This window comes from Protobothrops mucrosquamatus, unplaced genomic scaffold (genome assembly GCF_001527695.2).
Source record: "Protobothrops mucrosquamatus isolate PMUCROS unplaced genomic scaffold, P.Mucros_1.0 scaffold769, whole genome shotgun sequence".
NCBI classification, from domain to species: domain Eukaryota; kingdom Metazoa; phylum Chordata; class Lepidosauria; order Squamata; family Viperidae; genus Protobothrops; species Protobothrops mucrosquamatus.
The window spans coordinates 157107-175606 of NW_015387037.1; the positions used below are offsets into that span (position 1 = coordinate 157107).

Here is an 18500-nt window from a genome sequence, read left to right on the forward strand (position 1 = left end):
ATAGCAATCAACCAATGGAACGCTTGTTGTGGGTGCTCCATCACTTGAGATTTTTAAGAAGAGACTGGACAGCCATTTATCCAGAATAGTATAGAGCCTCCTGCTTGAGCAGGGGGTTGGACTAGAAGACCTCCAAGGTCCCTTCCAACTCTGTTATTCCATTCTGTTCTGCTGCTTAAGGACTTCTGAGGCTGCATCTATCCAGATGCTGGTGCTAAAGCAAGCCAGAATTTTTTTAGTTTTCTTAGGGCTGCAGGTCCCAGATCCAGAAGTGACTGGTGGAAGAAGCCAACATCATTTAGAATTAGAATTAGGATTAGGGTTAGAATTAGAGGGGTGGGGAAGGCAGCTGGCCAGCCAATTGGTACCTACTGATAGATTTGTAATAAATTAGAAATGATTTTTTACACTCAATTATTTATTGAAGGACACAGACGCAGAAACATCTTCATACCCCTAAATTATACTCCTGAAACAAAAGGGGTAACCAGGAGCAGTGAGTGCTGTTCTGTGTGAGGGTTTTGTTTATTTGTTTGTTGTGCCTCCAAGTCAGTGTTGAGCCTTTGAAGTGCAGTTTTTTTGGCAAGGTTTTCCAGAGGTGATTTGCCCTTGCCTCCTTCCTAAGGCTCAGAGAGAGTGGCTGGCCCAAGGGGTCTCAGCTGGCTGGGTGCCCAAGGTGGGGCTGGACTCACAGCTCCCCGGTTTCTAGCCTGTGGTCTTAACCACAACACCACAGCGGTTCTCTTTTATTTGGCCGAAAAAGCGAATTCCTCTGGCAGAGCTTTTACCTCAGACGCCATTTGGAGGCTGTCTGGATTGTGGATTTTGAAAAAATGAAGACTTGCAGCTTTTTCCTGCCACCGACCAGCAACACCTACCTCCCGATGACCGAACAGGGGCCTGCATCGGTAGCCACTGCTGCCTTTGCATAGGTGTGCTTTTGTGGCTGTGGGCGCAGCCCAAAGAACAGCCCAATGCCAATGGCAAGGGCCAAGAGCACCGCCGTCAGGATCCCGATCTTCAAGAGCTTCGTGTTCATATTTCTTGAGAAATAAAAGGAGAGGCGGATTAGCAGAAGTGCCAGAGCAGTCAAGGCAGAAACAAGGACAGTTCACCACACAGAGGAATAGGCAACCCTCCCCAGATGGCCAAGCGTTGGGGGAGAGCTCTGGCCGAGGGGTGGGTGAAGCTTCTTGTGATCAATGGCTTCAGCTGGCGCATTGACCTCACATGTCTTGAGGTTTCCTATGTTTTCATTCAGTTCCTAGAAATGTGACATTGCTTGGGAGTCCCAGAAGACAGAAACACGACCGATTATTTCAACTAAGTAAGCACCGCTATAGATAATGGCTGCAAAGCTCATATTGTCATGAAGGCTGATAACAAAGATGGGTCCTGTGAACAGATAGGAAATCATGCTTCCCCCTGACCAAATCATCAATGGATTCCCCCACCTCTAGTCCTCCTGCCCCCACCGCCCGCCCTCTTTTGTGTTTCACCAGAAAGGAAGACCTCCCCAAAAGCCAGGGGAGCCTCAAGTCATGACAGGAACAGATTGTGCAGTCCATTGTGTGGTGCCTCCCGAAAAAGGCACAAACAGCATGCCCTGATATCAGTACAGAGCCCCCCCCCCTGCAACCTGAAATTCAGAGCCTCCCTGCCCTCCCCCTCCCCAGTGTGCTGGATGTGGGGTGAGATGAGGGACAGGAGATGTGTTCTTGCCACCATTACCTGTTGTTATATGGAGCAACTTCCAGAAGCAAAGCTCCTTCTGATCCCAAAGCGATCTATGGGGATTCCTTCCTTTCCTCCCTTGTGCAATCTCTCTGGAAAGAAGCAGCTGGGGAAGATCAAAGAAGATGTGGGACAATCTTTCTGCCCCAACTGCCCCAGCCCCCCCCCACACACACAACTGCCCTGGTTGATGAAGCCCTTGCATTCCAACTTGGGGGTCATTGGGAGAGGTCTCCAGCAGTTGTGGGGAAGAGTCCATCTTGGACTACCAGAAGAAGACTCTGAAGTCCTGATTTCCTGCTCCCAGCTGTTGCTGTTGCTGCTGCTGCTGCTGCTGCTGCTGCTGGGTGAGAGCAGCAGGTGAGAGCAGCAGGTCCCCACCAGCCCCATTGTTCCCTGCCTCGAGTGCCTATGGGGCTCAGCAGGCCTGCTTTCACCCAGGCCTGTTTCAGAGCTTCCTGCAGCTTCTCCCTTCCAGAGCCTCAGAGTGAATCAGCACCGGCAGGTCACTGACTCGCTGGCTGTGGGCATGGCCCCATCGGCCAACCCTTCCCCCTGCCAGGGTGGGATCCTGCTCCTCCTGGCTGGCCTTGCAGAGGATGAGTGGCTGGCTGAGTGGCCGGACCAGGCCGCTGCCTCTGTCTCTTGTCTCTCTCCTGAGTGGACCGGGAAAAGGGCAGCAGTGTAAGGGGGCCTTTCACAACCCCCCCCCCATACTTTTGTGAAAAGTGACATTTTATTTCACTACAAAATGCTCTATTTGGCACCTGGGCATCCCTCCTCTTGAATTCCTGGTGTTTGAGTCTTAGTAAAAACATCTCAAATTATGCTCTTCATTGATTTAATGTTTGGAAAAAATGGATCACGGGATGTTTTCTAAAACTGGAGATCGGCTTCTGAANTTCAACATCAAAGCGAAAGCTATAAAGTCTTGCCTTACGACAGGGAAATAAAGCTAAATTTGCCTATTTATTAAATTTCTAGACTGCCCATCACCCTTGCCTGACTCTGGTCTCAACTTGATGAGAGGCTAAGACTAAAAATATTTTTTTATGATAGTGTTTGCTATGAATTTCCTTTTTGTTACTTCGATCACTTAATATTTGTTTAATATTAGCTAGTTCAACTGCTAACTCTAAACCTTTCTTCAAATGGAGATTTTATAAAATCATGGAAGGGACCTTGAAGGTCTTCTAGTCCAGCCCTCTACCCAGGGCAGGGGTCCCCAAGCCACCGCCGACAAATGGCCCTCTCGCCTTTGCTGGAAACCCTCCACAGCCCTCCGGCAGCCAAGCCCTTCCCCCGCATCAAGGCTCTCCCAGCCAGGCAGGCCCTCCCTCCCTCCCCTTCTGCCCACCGGTCCTTCTGCTGCCCGCAAGAGCTGTGGAGGAGACATCCACACCCTCTTCCAGCACTGCAAGATTACCAATTTCACACAGCAACTCTGGAATAAAACACTGAATGAACGAGTTGTGTTCTGGTCACGAGAGGTGCTCATCCTCCTGCAGGTCTGGGCGTGAGACGCGCCTCAGAATAGCTGGTTGCATCAGGACCAGAATCCCTGCTAGTCATTTCCACAACCCCTCGGCTTAATTCCCCCCTTGCCTTACGCGGCGTCATGGGGCCCGGACAGAAAGGGCGGCCTCCCTCCCCGGCATTTGTGGCTCAGGAAATCCCTCCGCACAAAATGGAAGGCTGCAAGCTTGAAGCATTTTGGGTGCTGTGGTTTTTTTTAAGCTCATTAAGGACATTTCTTGTTAGTTCAAACTCTTCTTTTAATGGAAATCACAGCACTGAGCCCCGAGCACATCTAGTATTCCCCAGCTGATTATAAGTTAACCTTTTCTTTCATTTAACTTGAAACGTTTTGAAACAGGTTATTTCCCTATTAGTATGGCTTTATATTGAATGTATAGTAACATTCTTATCTTGTAAACTTTTCTTAACAGATATATATATTATTAGTTGGGTTCTGATTACTGGAAATATGGAAGAAAAGTAGCTGAAAGTTGGTCTTTCAGCCAGAGATTATTTGAGGTGTGATCTGGATCCTTTAGGAGCTCCTAAAAACATCTGGCTCACAATTCCTGTCCCTCCCCCTCCCACCCACAACGTTAGTCTGAGTCAAGGACCTCCTTGTTGTAAGCATTTCATAACACCTGTGGTTTTTCAACCACCATAATTGTTTGCTTACACACCTTCTACCACATTTTCCAGAAAATCTAAGAGGAGTGCTGTCCTACCTGCCCTGCCGGTCCATGATCTCTCAGGTTGGCCAACCGGAACTTGGCATCACACCAGTGCCAGAGAAAGGGGGATGTGCTAACCGGGTAATGACCTTTTGGTGCCTATTGAGGGATGCATCTTGATCCATTTTCCCCATGGTTTATTATCAATCTTTCTCTGTGTTAAAGGGATTTGCCAATGTGCTCAACAAATTAATTTTTGACCACAGAAACAGGAAATGTTCTTGATATAGAGCTGGCTGGACAATTGTTCCCAACATGTTCACATCGCTGGTTCCTCCCAGCCCTTCAAATCCAGTGATTTGAATGTTCTGCTTTCACATAGTAAGCCAAATATAACCTAACCAAAGTGGCTGGATTTGCACAACACATTGAGCCATCATTTGACTATGGCTAATGTTAACCAAGTTTAGGACATGCAAATGAAGCCACTAATCTTTAAGTGTGAACAGAGCAGGAGTCCATGTGGGTTGAGAATAGACCCCCCCTCAAGAACTGAACCAATATTAACCTTTCTTCCCCTTCTCCATCAAGGGCCTTCCTACAAGGGAGACCCCAAGGAGCAAAGGTGGAAGCCTGCAGAGAAATTGACTTGGGGTGGGGTTAGTGGGAGGCCTTCATCCCACCTTCAAGGACGGCTCTGGGTTCGAGCTTTGCGCCTCTGACTTTGCATCGTTCTGAAATAGACACCTTATTAAATAGTGCATTGAACTAAACAGGGCAAAGTTGAGCAATGTGGTGCCTCAATCCCAACGAGGTGCAAGTCGACTGCAGCACTGAAAATGCTGCTCTAGATTTGATGCAACCGCAGGTGTCCTGATGAATTTTGCTATTTGTTTGATTATTTTTTAGATAATATTTTATTAATTTTCCAATTTTACATTTAAGTATTTAAAAAGCAATGTGGTGGCTGGGTTAATCAATAGTTCAATAACAAAATCTTTAGTACAAATCTCAAGTTACAATATCAAATATTTCCTCTCTTTTTCCCTTAACATTTACTGTCTCGTATTTAAGCTAATACAGTTCTTATTATATCAACTCAGTAAAAACATCATTATTACATTTATCAATAAATTTTTAGCTTATACGTATCTTAATTATTTTTATAGTCAATCTTCATAAACAATCCATATCCTGTTATTAATTTTTTCCCAATTTTTAGTTTCCCATCAATATTCCAATTTAATCTTTGATATTTATAATTTTCAGGTTTTAGGTAACCAAGATTTCCCTTATCTCAATTCATAACAGAATCTAATATCCAAAATACACATTTTATCTATTTGAATATAATCTTGTTCTATTTCCTAAAAGTTATCTATTTCCCACCATATTAAATAATCTACTTTATAATACAATATCCCTTTAATAAATCAAAACCATTGTACATATTACCTGGGTTAATCAATAAATCAAACATATTCATAATAATTAATTTTTTTCTTTTAGGTCTAATTTTTAAATATTAAACAGATAAAATCCTTATTTTCAACTAATTTACAAATATTTTAAATCTAATGCCCAGAATTCCCCTTATCTCAACTTCTCCCTTTAATCCTCTAATTAATAATATGAAATCCCCTCTAATAAATCAAAACCCCAATTTTCTTCAGCCTTATTTTGGCTTTCTTCCTTTGCCAACTAGGCTTCTATATCAATGCTTTTAGCTCGTCAAATAGATCTCCATTATTATATATGTTATTTGAAATAAAGGAGACCATTTAATTGCCATTTTTTGGAAGGACTAGCCCATTTGTATTCATAAACTTGTCTCCCTATTATTCCAATTCCCCATAATTGCCCTGATATGTTTATCTGTTTGATTTTTTATGCTGTCTTTATAGATAGCTCAAGGCATGAATATACTTAATACTCCTTCCACCTCCTATTTTCCTCACAACAATAACCCGATGAGGTGGGTTGGGCCAAGAGAGAAGGACTGGCCCCAAATCACCCAGCCAGCTTTCACACCTAAGGTAGGACTAGAACTCACTATCTCCTGGTTTGTAGCCTGGTGCCTTAACCAGTAGACCAAACTGGCTCTCTAATCATCATCCATTATTATTTCAGTTTTGAAACCAGGATATCTAGCTCAACAAGGCTGTTTGAAATCAAAGTGGCTTCATTTAGCCTCAGAAAAGTATTTCCTTCAGCAAAGGGAAAGTTCTGATTAGAACGGGCCAGTAAAACTCTGCCTAGGTTGAGAAAGAACTCAAGGCAATTGGATAAGCTGAGCAGGCTTAACAAGGACCAAATTTTCCATCTCCCAGCACAACACGCAGGAAAGGCTGATCTGACCTCTGTTCCCCATCTGACCTTCCCTGCAAATCTCTTTCTCTTGTATTACCTTGGAAAAATAAGGGCAAAAGATTGCCGCTCCACGCCTTCTAATGTTGGGCTCTGTAATTTTGTTTCTGGCTACATCCTTCCCATTCCTCCTGTTTTTAGAAATGAAACTGTAGTCCCCTGGTTGCAAAAAGTTGGCTCTCCCTTTCAAATATAAGACTCTTTTTCAGATGATAAAATTGTATCTTGCCTGTATCCATTTCCTGTTCCATGGCACATGCACAGACTCTTCCATGTTGTTTCTTTCTATTATCTATCTTTATCTGTCTAGGAGAGCCTACATCATTTCAGATAAGTGGCTGTCCAGTCTTTTCTTAAAAACCTCCAGTGATGAGGTATCTACAAATTCTGACAGCAAGCTGTTCCACTGGATAATTGTCCTCACTGTCAGGAAGTTTCTCCTTAATTCCAGGTTGCTTCTCTCCTTGATTAGTTTCCATCCATTGCTTCTTGTCCTGCATTCAGGTCCTTTGGAAAATAGGTTGACCCCCTCTTCTTTATAGGAGCCCACTGCTATCATATCCCCCCTAGTCTTTCTTTTCTCTAGCCAAACCCAAATACTGCAATTGTTCTTCATATATTTTGTCTCCAGGCCTTTAATCAGTTGCTCTTCTTTGCAGTTTTTCCAAAGTTTCAACATCTTTTTTGAAATGTGATGATCGAAACTGGATGCAGTATTCCAGGTGTGGCCTTACTTACTTTCTATCTATCATCTATCATCAATTTATCATCTATCATCTATCCGTCTATCAATGGATCCATGATCTATCAATCATCTCTATCATCTGTTTATCTGTCTGTCATCAATCAATCATCTATCAGCTATCATCTAGCTATCATCTCCCTCAATCTCTCTCTCTCTCATCTATCCAATTTTCAAAGCCATCTGACTTCCAGCTGCAAACCATTTGCCATTTCAGTTGCCAAATGTTTATGCAAGGCAGAACCCGACTCCACCCCAAAAAGCGGTAAAGCATTGGTATGATTTTGAAGCACCTTCCCCAAATTCTGCAGTGCAAGGTCTGCCACCCTCCCTTGCTTTAAGGCTCTGGAGAGAGGCCCAGCCGGGCACAGGATTTTCCACTTATGGGAGGGATCGGGCAGCCACTGCCATCTTGTGGGTCTGGCGGGGTTGCCATTGGTCTTGTGGGGAAGACCTGCAAGTATCATCTCACCCATGTCATTCTTTCCTGATGCCCTCCCTTGTTTGGGGGAGGGGGTCCCTCCTAGGACATCCATATTACAACTGCCCCCTCTTCAGCTTCACTTTGGACTGGCCCTGCAGGGCACCCAACACTGGGCACACATTTGCACAGTACAGGTCATGACAACATGGAGGGCAGACGGGCTCGGCCACCTCCTCCCCAAAGGGAAACATCTGGAAAAGGAAGACCCTTCACCTGGCCTCCGAGGCTGCACAAAGCCACTTTGGCATCGAGCCAGGATCATGTGAACTATTAGTACCGCTTTATAAAGCCTTAGTAAGACCACACTTGGAATAATGCAGCCACTTTTGATCACTATATTGTGAAAAAGATATTCAGATTCTGGAAAGAGCACAGAGAAGAGCAACAAAGATGATTAGGGGGCTGGAAGCTAAAACATATGCAGAACAATTGCAGGAATTAGGTATTTCAAATCTAGTGAACAGAAGGACTAGGGGGAGACATGACAGACACAGAGAGAAGGATGGAGAGAAAGAGGGAGGGAGGGAGGAAAAGGGAGACAGAGAGAGGGGAGGGAGAGAGAGGGGGAGAGAGAGAGGGGGGGCACCACCTCGCTTTGCCTAGCTTATGGCTCAACATTGTTCTCTGTCCAGAGGGTGGCAAACCTCCCCCCAGCAAGCGGGACCCTTTGCACAGCCAGGCAGCCCCTCCCCTCCGCATTCCTACCTTTCTGCCCCGCCAGGGCCCTGGGTTCAAAGTGCCAAGACGCTCCCCTGCCTCTCCTGGTGGCCTTTGGTTTGCTGGGCAAGAGCCGTGTGTCGACGCCAGTGTCAGCAGCAGCAGCTGCCACAGGTGAACCTTAGGAAGGGGAGGGGCAAGGAGGCAGGGAGCCAATGGCCTGGGCAGGAGACGGCTCAAAGATCTTGGACTTCACGCCCTGCGTCTGGGGCTGCGCCTCACAGGGAAAGGCCAGAAGGGCAACTCCACGTGGGGTTTGGCGCAGATCGAAACAGGCAGACTAAGCCCTTTGAGGCATCTGGAGGAGCATCCCTGCCTGACTCATGGCAAGCGGTTCCCTGCTTTCCGCTCCCCTCCTGCCTGCCTGCCTGCCTGCCTGCCTGGCTGCAGGAGAGCAGCAAAGCCACCCTGCAGAGAAGGACAGCTGGGCCAGAGGGGCCGGTTCCGTGGGCCCTTCCCACTCTAGGAGTCTCCCACCCTAGGAAAGGAGACCCCAAGCCATGTGCTGCAGGCTGGCGGGAGGCTGGAGAGGCAGCAGAGCTGAAAAAAGGATCCACTCTCCCTCTCACCAGATTGGGATCCAAGAGAGATTCTCTTCAGTTCAGCCAAGTATGCTTTCCCTGCCCTGGGCCCATTGAAACCCATCACGGTTATGGACCTGAGCTATTTAGACCTGAGTGAAGCTGCTTAGAAAGTAAATCCAAACGAAAGGTGGGCCTTGCCCGCTTCCTTCTACCTGCGGAATGAAGGTGGGCCGTCAGCCTCTTTCTGCTGCCTCCCTTTGCTAGGGGGGCGGCTCAGATCCTCTGCAGCTGCTGCCCAGCATTTGCCACCCCCTCGCAGCCCCCCGGAGCAGCCTGCCAGGGCCTGAAGGAGAAAACCCCCCTGGCATTCTGTCTCTGCCCCACTGGCAAGCCCGGGGCCTGCAGCGGCACCAGGTTGACGAATTGTGCCAGCCTCATTCTCAGGCATCCGCCAAGTCGAGCAGAGGGCTTGGGGCATTCCTCAACCTTTCTCCCCCCCACCTTCCTAAACATTGTCAGCTGGCAGGGAAACACCTGCCCATCAACCTCCTTCACCCTGCCTGGGAGTGGCAGGTGGTGGATGTCAAATGGCTTCACGTGAGCCGCTCTGGCCCCAAACACAGGAGTCGAGTAGGAAGGGGCCAGGAAGGAAGGGTTTGGTGACCCAAAAGGGTGTGTCTGTGCAAACAACTTGGGGTGGCCAACGGAACCAGCAGGCTCACTGACCACAACAGAGACCAAACGATTGGTGGTGGTGTGTAGCTTGCCTCCAGAGCCCAAACCAGAACAGCTAAGAGTGACTCGAGGCTGCAGGCCGGAGGACGGGGACCCAGGTGGCTGCAATTTGAGAAAGAGGCAGGTTTGCACAGCCGTTATGGGCCAGTGAGAAAAGCCACATTAAGGTAGCATCTTTCCCCCTCTTCCAACTCCGGCTTGGGTGGCCTCAAAGGGGGAGAGCTTTGTGGAGGGAAGTCAGCAACTGTGGTGACTGGAAGGGGGGGCAGGTGAAAGGTCAGCAGTGGGGCAGTCCGAGAGGGCTTCTTCCGGTCAGATTCTGCACTTCCCCGAAATGCTCCACTTGCCTTCCAAGCACCTCAAGGGAAGCCCCAAAGAACCAGCTGGCGCTGGGCTTCATGGACTCAAAGTGGGGAGGGGGCACCCAGGAGAGACATTTGGCAAATGAAACTTCTTCACACATATGTAAAGTCTTCGTCTAAGCACATCTGCACTGACCGGTCAAATAACAGACTTTATTCTTGGCTTGGAGAAGTTCGAATTCAGTTTTATCCCACCAGTGGATGCTCTCTCTTCTCTCCCGAGTGCTGCAAAGGGGTTTCCGATGTTCTGCCCCCCAAAGCCCGTCTGAGCGGCTCTTGGTTTAGGCCGACTGGGAGGAGGTGGGACAGAGGTGGAAGGTGGAGAGGAAACCAGCAAATAGGTGTTGACAGAAACAGGAGGATGGCAGCTCACCATCTGGCAGGGAGATTCCAGCTGCCTAGTTTCCAAAATAACAACAGCTTTGCTATGAGGAAGTTTGCTTCATGTGGGAGGGAGGGCGGGCGAGATCCTTGTGCAACATGGAGTGTTGTGATGTGCCAAGCAACCAGGTGAAGCCTAATCCTAGATAAAATGCCAGTTGGACTCTGGCCAACAGAAGCAAAACATTGACTGACCTTGTTTTGGCAGTTGTTACGCTAACCCTTTGCACCAGTCTCGCTGAAGTATCCCATAATAACCAGTAAGATGAGACTCCTGCTGAAATACATCCTGCCAAGGGGGTGGATGAGTTGGGAAGGGCTTGCTCATATCTTGCATTAAGAGTGGCTGGGTGCAGATCTACTTGGCCAGAACAGCCCCCGCTGGGCATCTGTGTGGTGGGCACAGCCGGCATCTCTCTTGGGGCTGAATTGATCCAGACAAACTGAAACTGAAGGGGAAGAGGAAGAGGGCAAAATCCACCAGCCTTTTAATGGAAAGCTTCTTGTGAGCCCTGAGAGTTGATAGGTGACTAATTTCTCTCCCCATTTGCTATGAGGGCCCGGCCTTCCTTTCATGTGGTAAAAGTCCACTCTGGCCAAATAGGAGGCCTAGCTTCTTTCTTTCATCTCTCTGGGGTGCCACCTGGGCACCTGGCACAGGGCTCCCAGATGAAGCCTACAATGGGACTAGGCTCTGCTCTGGCCCACCACCTTCAACTCAGGGCAGTGGTTGGGAAGAGAGTGAGTTCACAATCAGTTCACAGATTGGCTCAGAAGGACATCTCAACAACTTCTTGAGGCCACTAGAATGCCAGCCAGCTCATCGGGGCGGGGGAGAGGGGAAGCATGCCTGACTGAGCTGGACAATGGCCCTTGAGAGATGCCATCTTCTAAACCGAGTCTTTGGCTTGAGCTGACCCAAGATGAGGCTGTCTTCCTGTTCTACCAGTAGAACAATCTTCAGGCAGGGATGGAAGAAGCCTCTGGGCCAACGCAATATTTCCCACCTAAAGGAGGAGATCTGCAGAATTAAATGGGCACTTGCCTGAGTGGCTGGCACACTCAGAGAAGGCAGCTGCAGCATGAAATCGCCACCACATTTTGCCAATGGCCACAAAGGATGAAGGTGATAACAGCGCTGCTCAACTCACCTCTTGCAAGAAGCCAGCCTTGTCTGCCTCTGCTTCACCCTTCACTGGCCTTGGTGAAGGATCTGCCCTGAAGCTCCCTGGCCAATTCCATCACTCTCCACACGATGCTGGCCCCAAAGCCCCCACCCACCGAGGCCCCTGCTGCATCTCAGCCCTGAGTTCACTCTTTCTGACATCCAATTATGGAGGAGGGGGTCATCAGGCGGGTTGAGGAGCACAACCGTCTGCTGCAGGATGAGCAACCTGCAGGCCAGATGTGGTCCTGGGCTCAGAGGAGCCCCTCCTGCTTTTCAAGCTGCTGTTTGGGTTGCTAACTTCCATCGGCACCCTGTTCTTTGGGGCTGCCATAAGGTACCTGGTACCCCTCGGCCAAGGTGGAACTGGGGCTGCAGCACTGAGACAGGCCAGCTGAAATTCCCGGAGTGTTTTTCATAGAATATGGAGGATTTTCCTTCTAGGCTCAGCTCCCTTGGATGCTGGTCTTCCACTTCATTATCTTGAGGCATTGTTTACTGCCTAGAAAGGCAGAGTGGAAATTTTGTGACATTTGTACACACCATTCAGGCCTATGGTATGGCGCACTTAAGCACACCGCTGATATGTTCCAGATGTTCTGTGGCCGCCCCCTAGTTTACGGTGCTCAAAACAGAGGGAGCATCTTTATCCCAGCAGCTCAGAGACGAGGAACCAAGACCCCCTCCGCGGTGCTGAAGAAAAGCAGGAAAGGGCGCCAGAATCCCGAAGGGCGGGGACGGGTTACAGCGGCGGCCCCCGGGAGCTCATGCAAGCAAACTGAGCAAAAGGGGTCTACGCAACGCAAGAGACGGGAGGGGCCTTCGGGGTCGTTAAGTCCAACCTTGCCAGAAGCAGGAACCCGGCATCTCCAACGGGTGCACCACGCAGACTGTTTAACCCCCCCGCCCCCCATCGCCCTTACCTCCAGGGCATTTCCCTGATATCAAACCAAAATCTTTTTCTTTTTTACACCGGAGACTCTTCCGTTGCACCTCTCAAGCACACGGGGGGGGGGCGCACGGGAGGCTCTCTTCCTGCGCTACAGCCTGGCTCTGCGCCCCCACCCCCAACGCCCCCACCCGTCAAGCGGCGGGCTTAAGCCGCGCCGGGTCCCATCCCCAGCCCCCTGTTGCTGGCCGGCAGAGCAGGCGGGGCGCTCCGTCTCAGGCCCGCCCTGTTGGCCTCTGAGGGGCCCAAGGGACGCTCTACTCGGCCTCCAGGGGGCTTCGGGGAGACCGGCAGCCTACGCGGAGTTTCCTCGCGCAGAGGAGCGGGCCGCCTCCCCCGGGACCAGAGACGCAGCCGAGGATCGGCTCCTCCCCGGCTGCGCGCCGCGCGCACGTGCCCGCAAAAACAGAGCCGCCTCCCGCCAGCCGACGGCGGACGGCGGGCAGGAGCCGGAGGGGCCGCGCGGGCAGCGCCAGCCGGGCAGGAGGGCGCCGTCCGCTGCACGGCGCCGCCCGATCCGATCCCTCCCCCCGGCCTCCCGGCGCCCCGGNCGCGGAACGAGCCGCCCGGAGGAGCAGCCGCGGCGCCCCGGCCCGGACTGCCGGCTGGCCTCGCTGCTGCTCGGCGCGGAGAAGCTGCCGGCGGGGCTGCGCAAGAGCCGCCCGGCGGCGCCCTACGTGCGGCGGGTGGGCTGGATCCGCGAGATCCAGGCCACCCTCCGCGAGCACCGGCACGAGCAGGCGGGGCGGCTGCTGCGGAAGGTAGGCGAGGCCGGCGGGGGGGAGGCGGCGGCACCGGCGCTGGGGATGCGCGCCCCGCCTTTCCTTCCCTCCGGCGGGCGAGGCGGACGCGCGGAGCCCCCGTGGGCAGAGCGAGGCGGGCGGGGGCGTCTCCGGCGAAACTGGGCGCCGCGGCGAAGCGCCGGATCTGGCGAGAAGCGTCGCTCCGAGCGCGGCTGCCGGGCGGGCCGGCGGGTGGCAAAGGGCGCCGCGGGGGGGGGGGGAGAAAGCGCGGCCGGGGGGGGCGGCGCTTCCTAACGGGACGGCGGGAGCCTCTCCAGCTCGGTGGGTGCAGGCAGCCCCCAAAGCCGGGCAAGGACGTGGGGGCTCCAATCACACACACACACCCACCGCGGGATTTTGTACTAGCTGACATTTCGGGATCTCCCCCCCCCCCAACACCGAAAGAGTCCTCTGACCTGGAGGCAGAAATGCGGCAGACATGGGGCCGGTTGCAAGAGGCTGCGCGGGCCTCGGGATGCCCGGGACAGTGCCAAGCAAAAGACACCCTGTCGGGATGGCAGATTCCCCCAGGTGTGGATTGTCCCAACCTGTCCAGGCCCAGTTCCAAGGAGCAGACCAGCCTTTGTGTGACTGCTGGAGAGCAATTGTGTTGCCCAGTCGGTTGTTGACTCTGTCAGTTGTGGGTGCGGTGAGTTTGCTGTAGCTTCTGCTCCTTAGTCGAAAGTGTCGTCCTGAGCCAGAGAGACGCTGCACCTGGCAGGAGAGCAGGAGGAGTGGGCAGTGGTGCCGGGCAGGTGCAGGGGAGTGCCCACTCGCACGCCAGGGTTGGAAGAGATGCTGGAGAAGGCAGCTTTGCCAAGCAAGCTCTGATGGGGGTGGGGAGCAGTTGCTCTCGTACCTTTTTTTCCATCTAAACATTCAGTTGGTTCAGCTTCCCAAAAGCTGCCGCCAGGATCCGATGGGCAATCTTGCAGCTGGGGATCGTGTTGAAAGAGTTTTAGGGACCGCAGCTGCAAGGATGCAATCTTTCCAGCCTCTGGAGCTGCCCCACGTCTGGGTGACGAGGACTGCACCTTCACCCTCCAGAGGCCTGCCTTGCTTGCTGGCCAGTGGCATGGCTGGGGGTGGCTCCCTCTTCAGTGCCCCCCCAGTTCTTAGCCACTTTCGCTCTCTGCTCATAGGACCTTGGCCTGGAGGGGACGTTCCTCAATGACGTGCTCTACAAGAAGGCCACCTTCCTCAACCTGGTGGACCCCATCTCCCACGACCTCCTGATGAGCCTGGCCAGAGACCTGCAGTGCCCCAAAAAGGTGAGGGCCACTGGGCCCCTTGGGGGGAGCACCGTCGGCACTTAGGTCTCTGGGTGGGGAAAGAGGCCACTGCTTGGGGGGCCCTGCTGGCACCCCCTCCAGACAAAGCTTGGCTGCCTGGGGGCTGCCTCTCCGGAAAGGGCAGGACCAGGGGACCAAAAGGGCCAGTTCTTATCCAACCACTAGGAGACCTGGTCTTCCTCCTCACCAGAGTAAAGGGCACGTGAGGCCTTCCATCCCACTTCGGCCTGGCCGAGGAACTCCAGGCCTCAGACACCATCAGGTCCTCCTGCCTTGGGAAGAAGGACAGAAGCAAGTTGCAGCATCCGGCCGTCACCCCAGTTGGGCGTACCTGTGAGGAAAGGGGCAGTTTCATGTTGCGACGCTCCTTGCTGGGAGCCCAGAGATGCATCTTCCTCTTCCTCTGGGTTAGGTTAGGGCAGGGGAGTTTCAGCTAGGAAAGATTGGAGGAGCTTCCCAGCAGCAGGAGCGAAGAAGGCCCTTGGCCACCCTTGCCCTGACCCCCAGCCTGCCTCTGCCCTGAGGGGGGGATGGGGCCTAATCTTGTCAGCTGCTCCTGCCTTCCAAGGTTATCCAAGTCTCCCCAAGTCCTCCTCTGCAGTGATCCAGCCTCTGCAGGGATCCAGTCACCTCAGTCCAGAAGTGCCAGTGGGAATCCCAGCCGGGGCCTCCTGCTTTGCAGCAGGAACGTGGCAGAGAAGCCAGGTCTTTGGGCCGTGGCTCTTCTGTCCCTGCTCAGTGTCCCTGCGCTGGATGAAATGGGGGCAGAGGCAGGACAGGCTGGCAGATGGTTTTTAGGAGAGGTTTTTAGGCTGGCCTCCAGTAGAGACACTTACTGGATTTTTTAGATTTAAAAATGTTCAGATTATTCTGCTCTGCTTATTCTGTGGCACCCACCGTCCTCCATGGGTGGCCCCCCTTGCTCTCGGCTCTCCTGAGCCAGCTTGTCCAGTAGGGTGTGCTTCTGCCAGCTGTGCTTTCCCTTCTGGCCAGGAGCTGGGTGGATCCCCCTCTGGACTAGCAGGAGACCCAGCTGCTTTCTGTCCCTCCCCTTCTTTGCCAGGAACCAGACACCCACATGCACCGTGCTGGCGCCCCCCTTCCTGTGCAGAAGGGCCAGGCGAGATGCAGGGCCTGCAGCCAGCGGGATGGGGGGGAACATGTCCTGATGCTGCGGGGGGGGGGGGCTGGGGCAGCTGGATGGACAGGGAAGCAGCCCCACATCTTGGGGTTGCCTCAGCTCTTCCCAGGTGTCTTCCTGGCAAAGGTCTCTGATCTCACAGGAGAGGATCGGCACGGCCCCCAATGGCTGCATGGTCTCCTGAGATTCCTGGCTGATAGTTACCGGAGCCTTTGGGAAGGCAAAGCAGCTGGCTGGAGCCAGGCATCTCCCAGGGCCCAGAGAGCCCTCAGTGGCAGAGCTCAGGCCGTGAGGATGTGGGACTGGCAGCTCTGCAAACTGAGAGGGGGCCCAGTCCCTGCCGACGGCTGCCACTTCCCTGCTTTCAGGAATACGATCCGTGGAAATCCTCCGACCGGATCTGCCGGCAGCTGATCTACCACTTGACTCCACATTCGAAATGGCATCGGTCTGGGCTGCCCCATCGCAAATCCCACAGCAGGTGAGCAGGAATGGTGTGCCACAGAAACCCTTCTGTGGATGGTCGGGGGTTGCAGGAGCCAGGAGGACACCAGTATTAGAGGGTGTGACATGAGCTCAGTTCCCACAGCAGATGAAATCCAAAGTCACGAAACAAGCGGCATTCCAAACAAATTATAATACAACATAATGCAATAGCCTAGTTCACACAATATGACTGGACAAGGCCTGGATTTCCACCCACAAAACACTAAACCACAAAAGTCTGTTTAGGGCATATCGTGTGAAGCCAGCTTCTCTAGAATCCTTGCTCTTGCAAGCACTCATACATGCCCTGGCTTTGAACACCCCCCGCCCCCTCCCACTTCAAGAACCATGGTTACTGAAAAACCCAGCATTGCCTTAAACCATTGCTTGCAAGGACAACAGCTGAGCCAAAGCCACCCCTCCCCCTTGTTCTTCTGCCCCTCTTCCGGCCAAGGCAATCCCCCTTCCCCAGCGCCATTCCCAGGCGGCCAGAACACAAACCAGCCGCAGCTCACTGCACACGCTCCAGGTCCCCCCCCCCACAGCAGGAGGACGGGAAATTGGATCCAGTGGACGGAAGGGTTGCAAGTGCTTATTTGGGGTCTAATGCTGTAATCCCCTCCCCCACCACGATCTTGGGCTGTGGGACCTCCACACAAAAGTTACTCAAGCTCCTTGACCAACGAGCATCGACCGATGTAAAGGGATGGCTTGCCCAAAATAGCTGGCTCAAGCCAGGCCCCTGCAGCAAACAATGATGGTGCCAGACTAGACCAGCCTACGGCAACGCCGTCATGCACTGCTTCGGTGCACTTGCACCCCAAATCCAACCCAAGCAGGCCAGGTGCAGCATTTGTGTGATGTGGCCCATTTTGGGTTGTCCCCCTCCGCCTCTCCAGACGCCCAGTTTTCTGAAGGGAGCAGCCCTTCCTTCTGAAGCCCCTGGCCCCTCTTTTTCTCCTTCTTTAGCCTGAAGTGGAGCCTGCACAAGAAGCCCAGCCAAGAAGCCGTCGATCTCTCTGGGGTCCCTCTCTCCACACGCGACATCCAGCGTCTGGCCAGCTATCTGCAGAACAGCGGTGACCACCTTTTCATCATAGACCTGAGTTTCACCAACCTGAAGGATGAGGAGATGCACTTCCTGATGCCTTTCCTGTGGTCGTTGCCCAGCCTCACCCACCTCTCCCTTAATGGGAACCACCTGACCCGAGCCACTGTGAAGGACCTCACCGACGCCATGAAGGACATGGCCAAGTTCCCCTCCTTAGCCTGGATCGATCTGGGCAACAACGTCGACGTCTCCTCCATGCCGCAGCCTCTGCTTGTTGGCCTGCGGAAGCGGCTCAGCCAGCAGACCACCCTGCCCACCATTCACGAGTCCTTGGACTGCGCTTCTGAGGCATCCAGTGGGCCTGAGACCAGCTTGCTGGAGGAGGAGGAGGAGGAGGAGGGGGAGGAGTTGCTGCTGCAAGGGGAAGAGGGTATCCCACCAGTGGCCAAGCGCCGCTTCCGCCAGCAGTCATGTGAAAGATGACTGGGCATGCATGGAGGTGTCCTCTGGAAGACTAAAGCCACGCCTGTGGAAGCTCTGATGGAAGAGAGGCCGCACCAGGCCTCATCCGCCCACTTCCTTGAGCCTTTCCAATCCCGACTTGGTCCCCTTGCCCCATCCTCTTCCTCCTAGTTGGGCTTTCTCAAATGCACCAAACCAGGCTAGTCACTTACCATGATGCCGCAAACCTGGCGAGCTAGAGAAAAGGAGACCATCTGGAGATGCAGAAGGTGGGCAATTGCTGTTGTGGGGAGGCGCATGGAGCAAGCCCCAGGCCCATCCTTTCCCAGATGTGCCGGGTCCACAGGTCCAGAGAGCCGTGTGAGAGTGGCATGGAAAGACTGGATGGGGGCCGAGACGGCGCCAGGATGGCACAGCCTGCCTCCTCCCCCTCTTCCCCTCCGAACAAAGGGTGGCGGAATGCGAGGCATGCGGTATCTGCAGCCCAGACACGTGACCGGTGGCATTGCAGGGATCGAGGGGAGCTGAAGTGGGTTGCACAGGTGTTTGTCGGGGGGGGGGGGGTTTGGAGCATCCCTTTTCCCACTAGTGTTTCTGCTCTTTGGGCTGCTTCGTGGACATCTGCATTCCAACGCCTCTGGGCTTTCTGGTCTCAATCAGGCAGTGATGGGGGCTCTGCCTTATGCCCAGGAGGAAACAGAAACCTGGGCAAGCCCAGTTCAGCAGAAAAACCTTGTGGTGTGTGATCTGTGATAGTAAATGACTTTCCTGGAGAGGATGAAAACATTGGTCAGGACTTCGCTGGGCAATCATCGTGCTCTCTAGAAACACCTGTTGAGATGTTCCCGACCTGTTTCTTCATAATGGGGGTTCCCCTTGCTTTGCCACTTGTCATTTCCCTCAGAAGGAAGAATGTGCACATTTTCAGCTGTGCCAG

At 52.9% G+C, this 18500-nt stretch overlaps 2 protein-coding genes across 2 annotated transcripts in view; one reads left to right on the forward strand and one right to left on the reverse strand.

The window, feature by feature from the left end:
* The window catches only part of GGT1 (gamma-glutamyltransferase 1), a 28770-nt gene extending 27004 nt beyond the window's left edge, over positions 1-1766 (reverse strand). Inside the window, exons 1-2 of the mRNA XM_015818618.1 lie at positions 1732-1766; positions 879-1043 (exon numbers count right to left, since the gene is read on the reverse strand). Of these exons, the coding sequence (XP_015674104.1) occupies positions 879-1039 (161 nt within the window). The 5' untranslated portion in view covers positions 1040-1043; positions 1732-1766. The remainder of the gene's footprint in view (positions 1-878; positions 1044-1731) is intronic.
* An 8568-nt stretch (positions 1767-10334) lies between these two features.
* LRRC75B (leucine rich repeat containing 75B) lies at positions 10335-17584 on the forward strand. The gene is made up of 5 exons (XM_029284624.1): positions 10335-10364; positions 12622-13119; positions 14274-14402; positions 15933-16045; positions 17020-17584. Exons 1-5 carry the CDS (start codon positions 10335-10337, stop codon positions 17582-17584), a joined length of 1335 nt encoding a protein of 444 aa, XP_029140457.1.
* Positions 17585-18500: the final 916 nt, after the last annotated feature.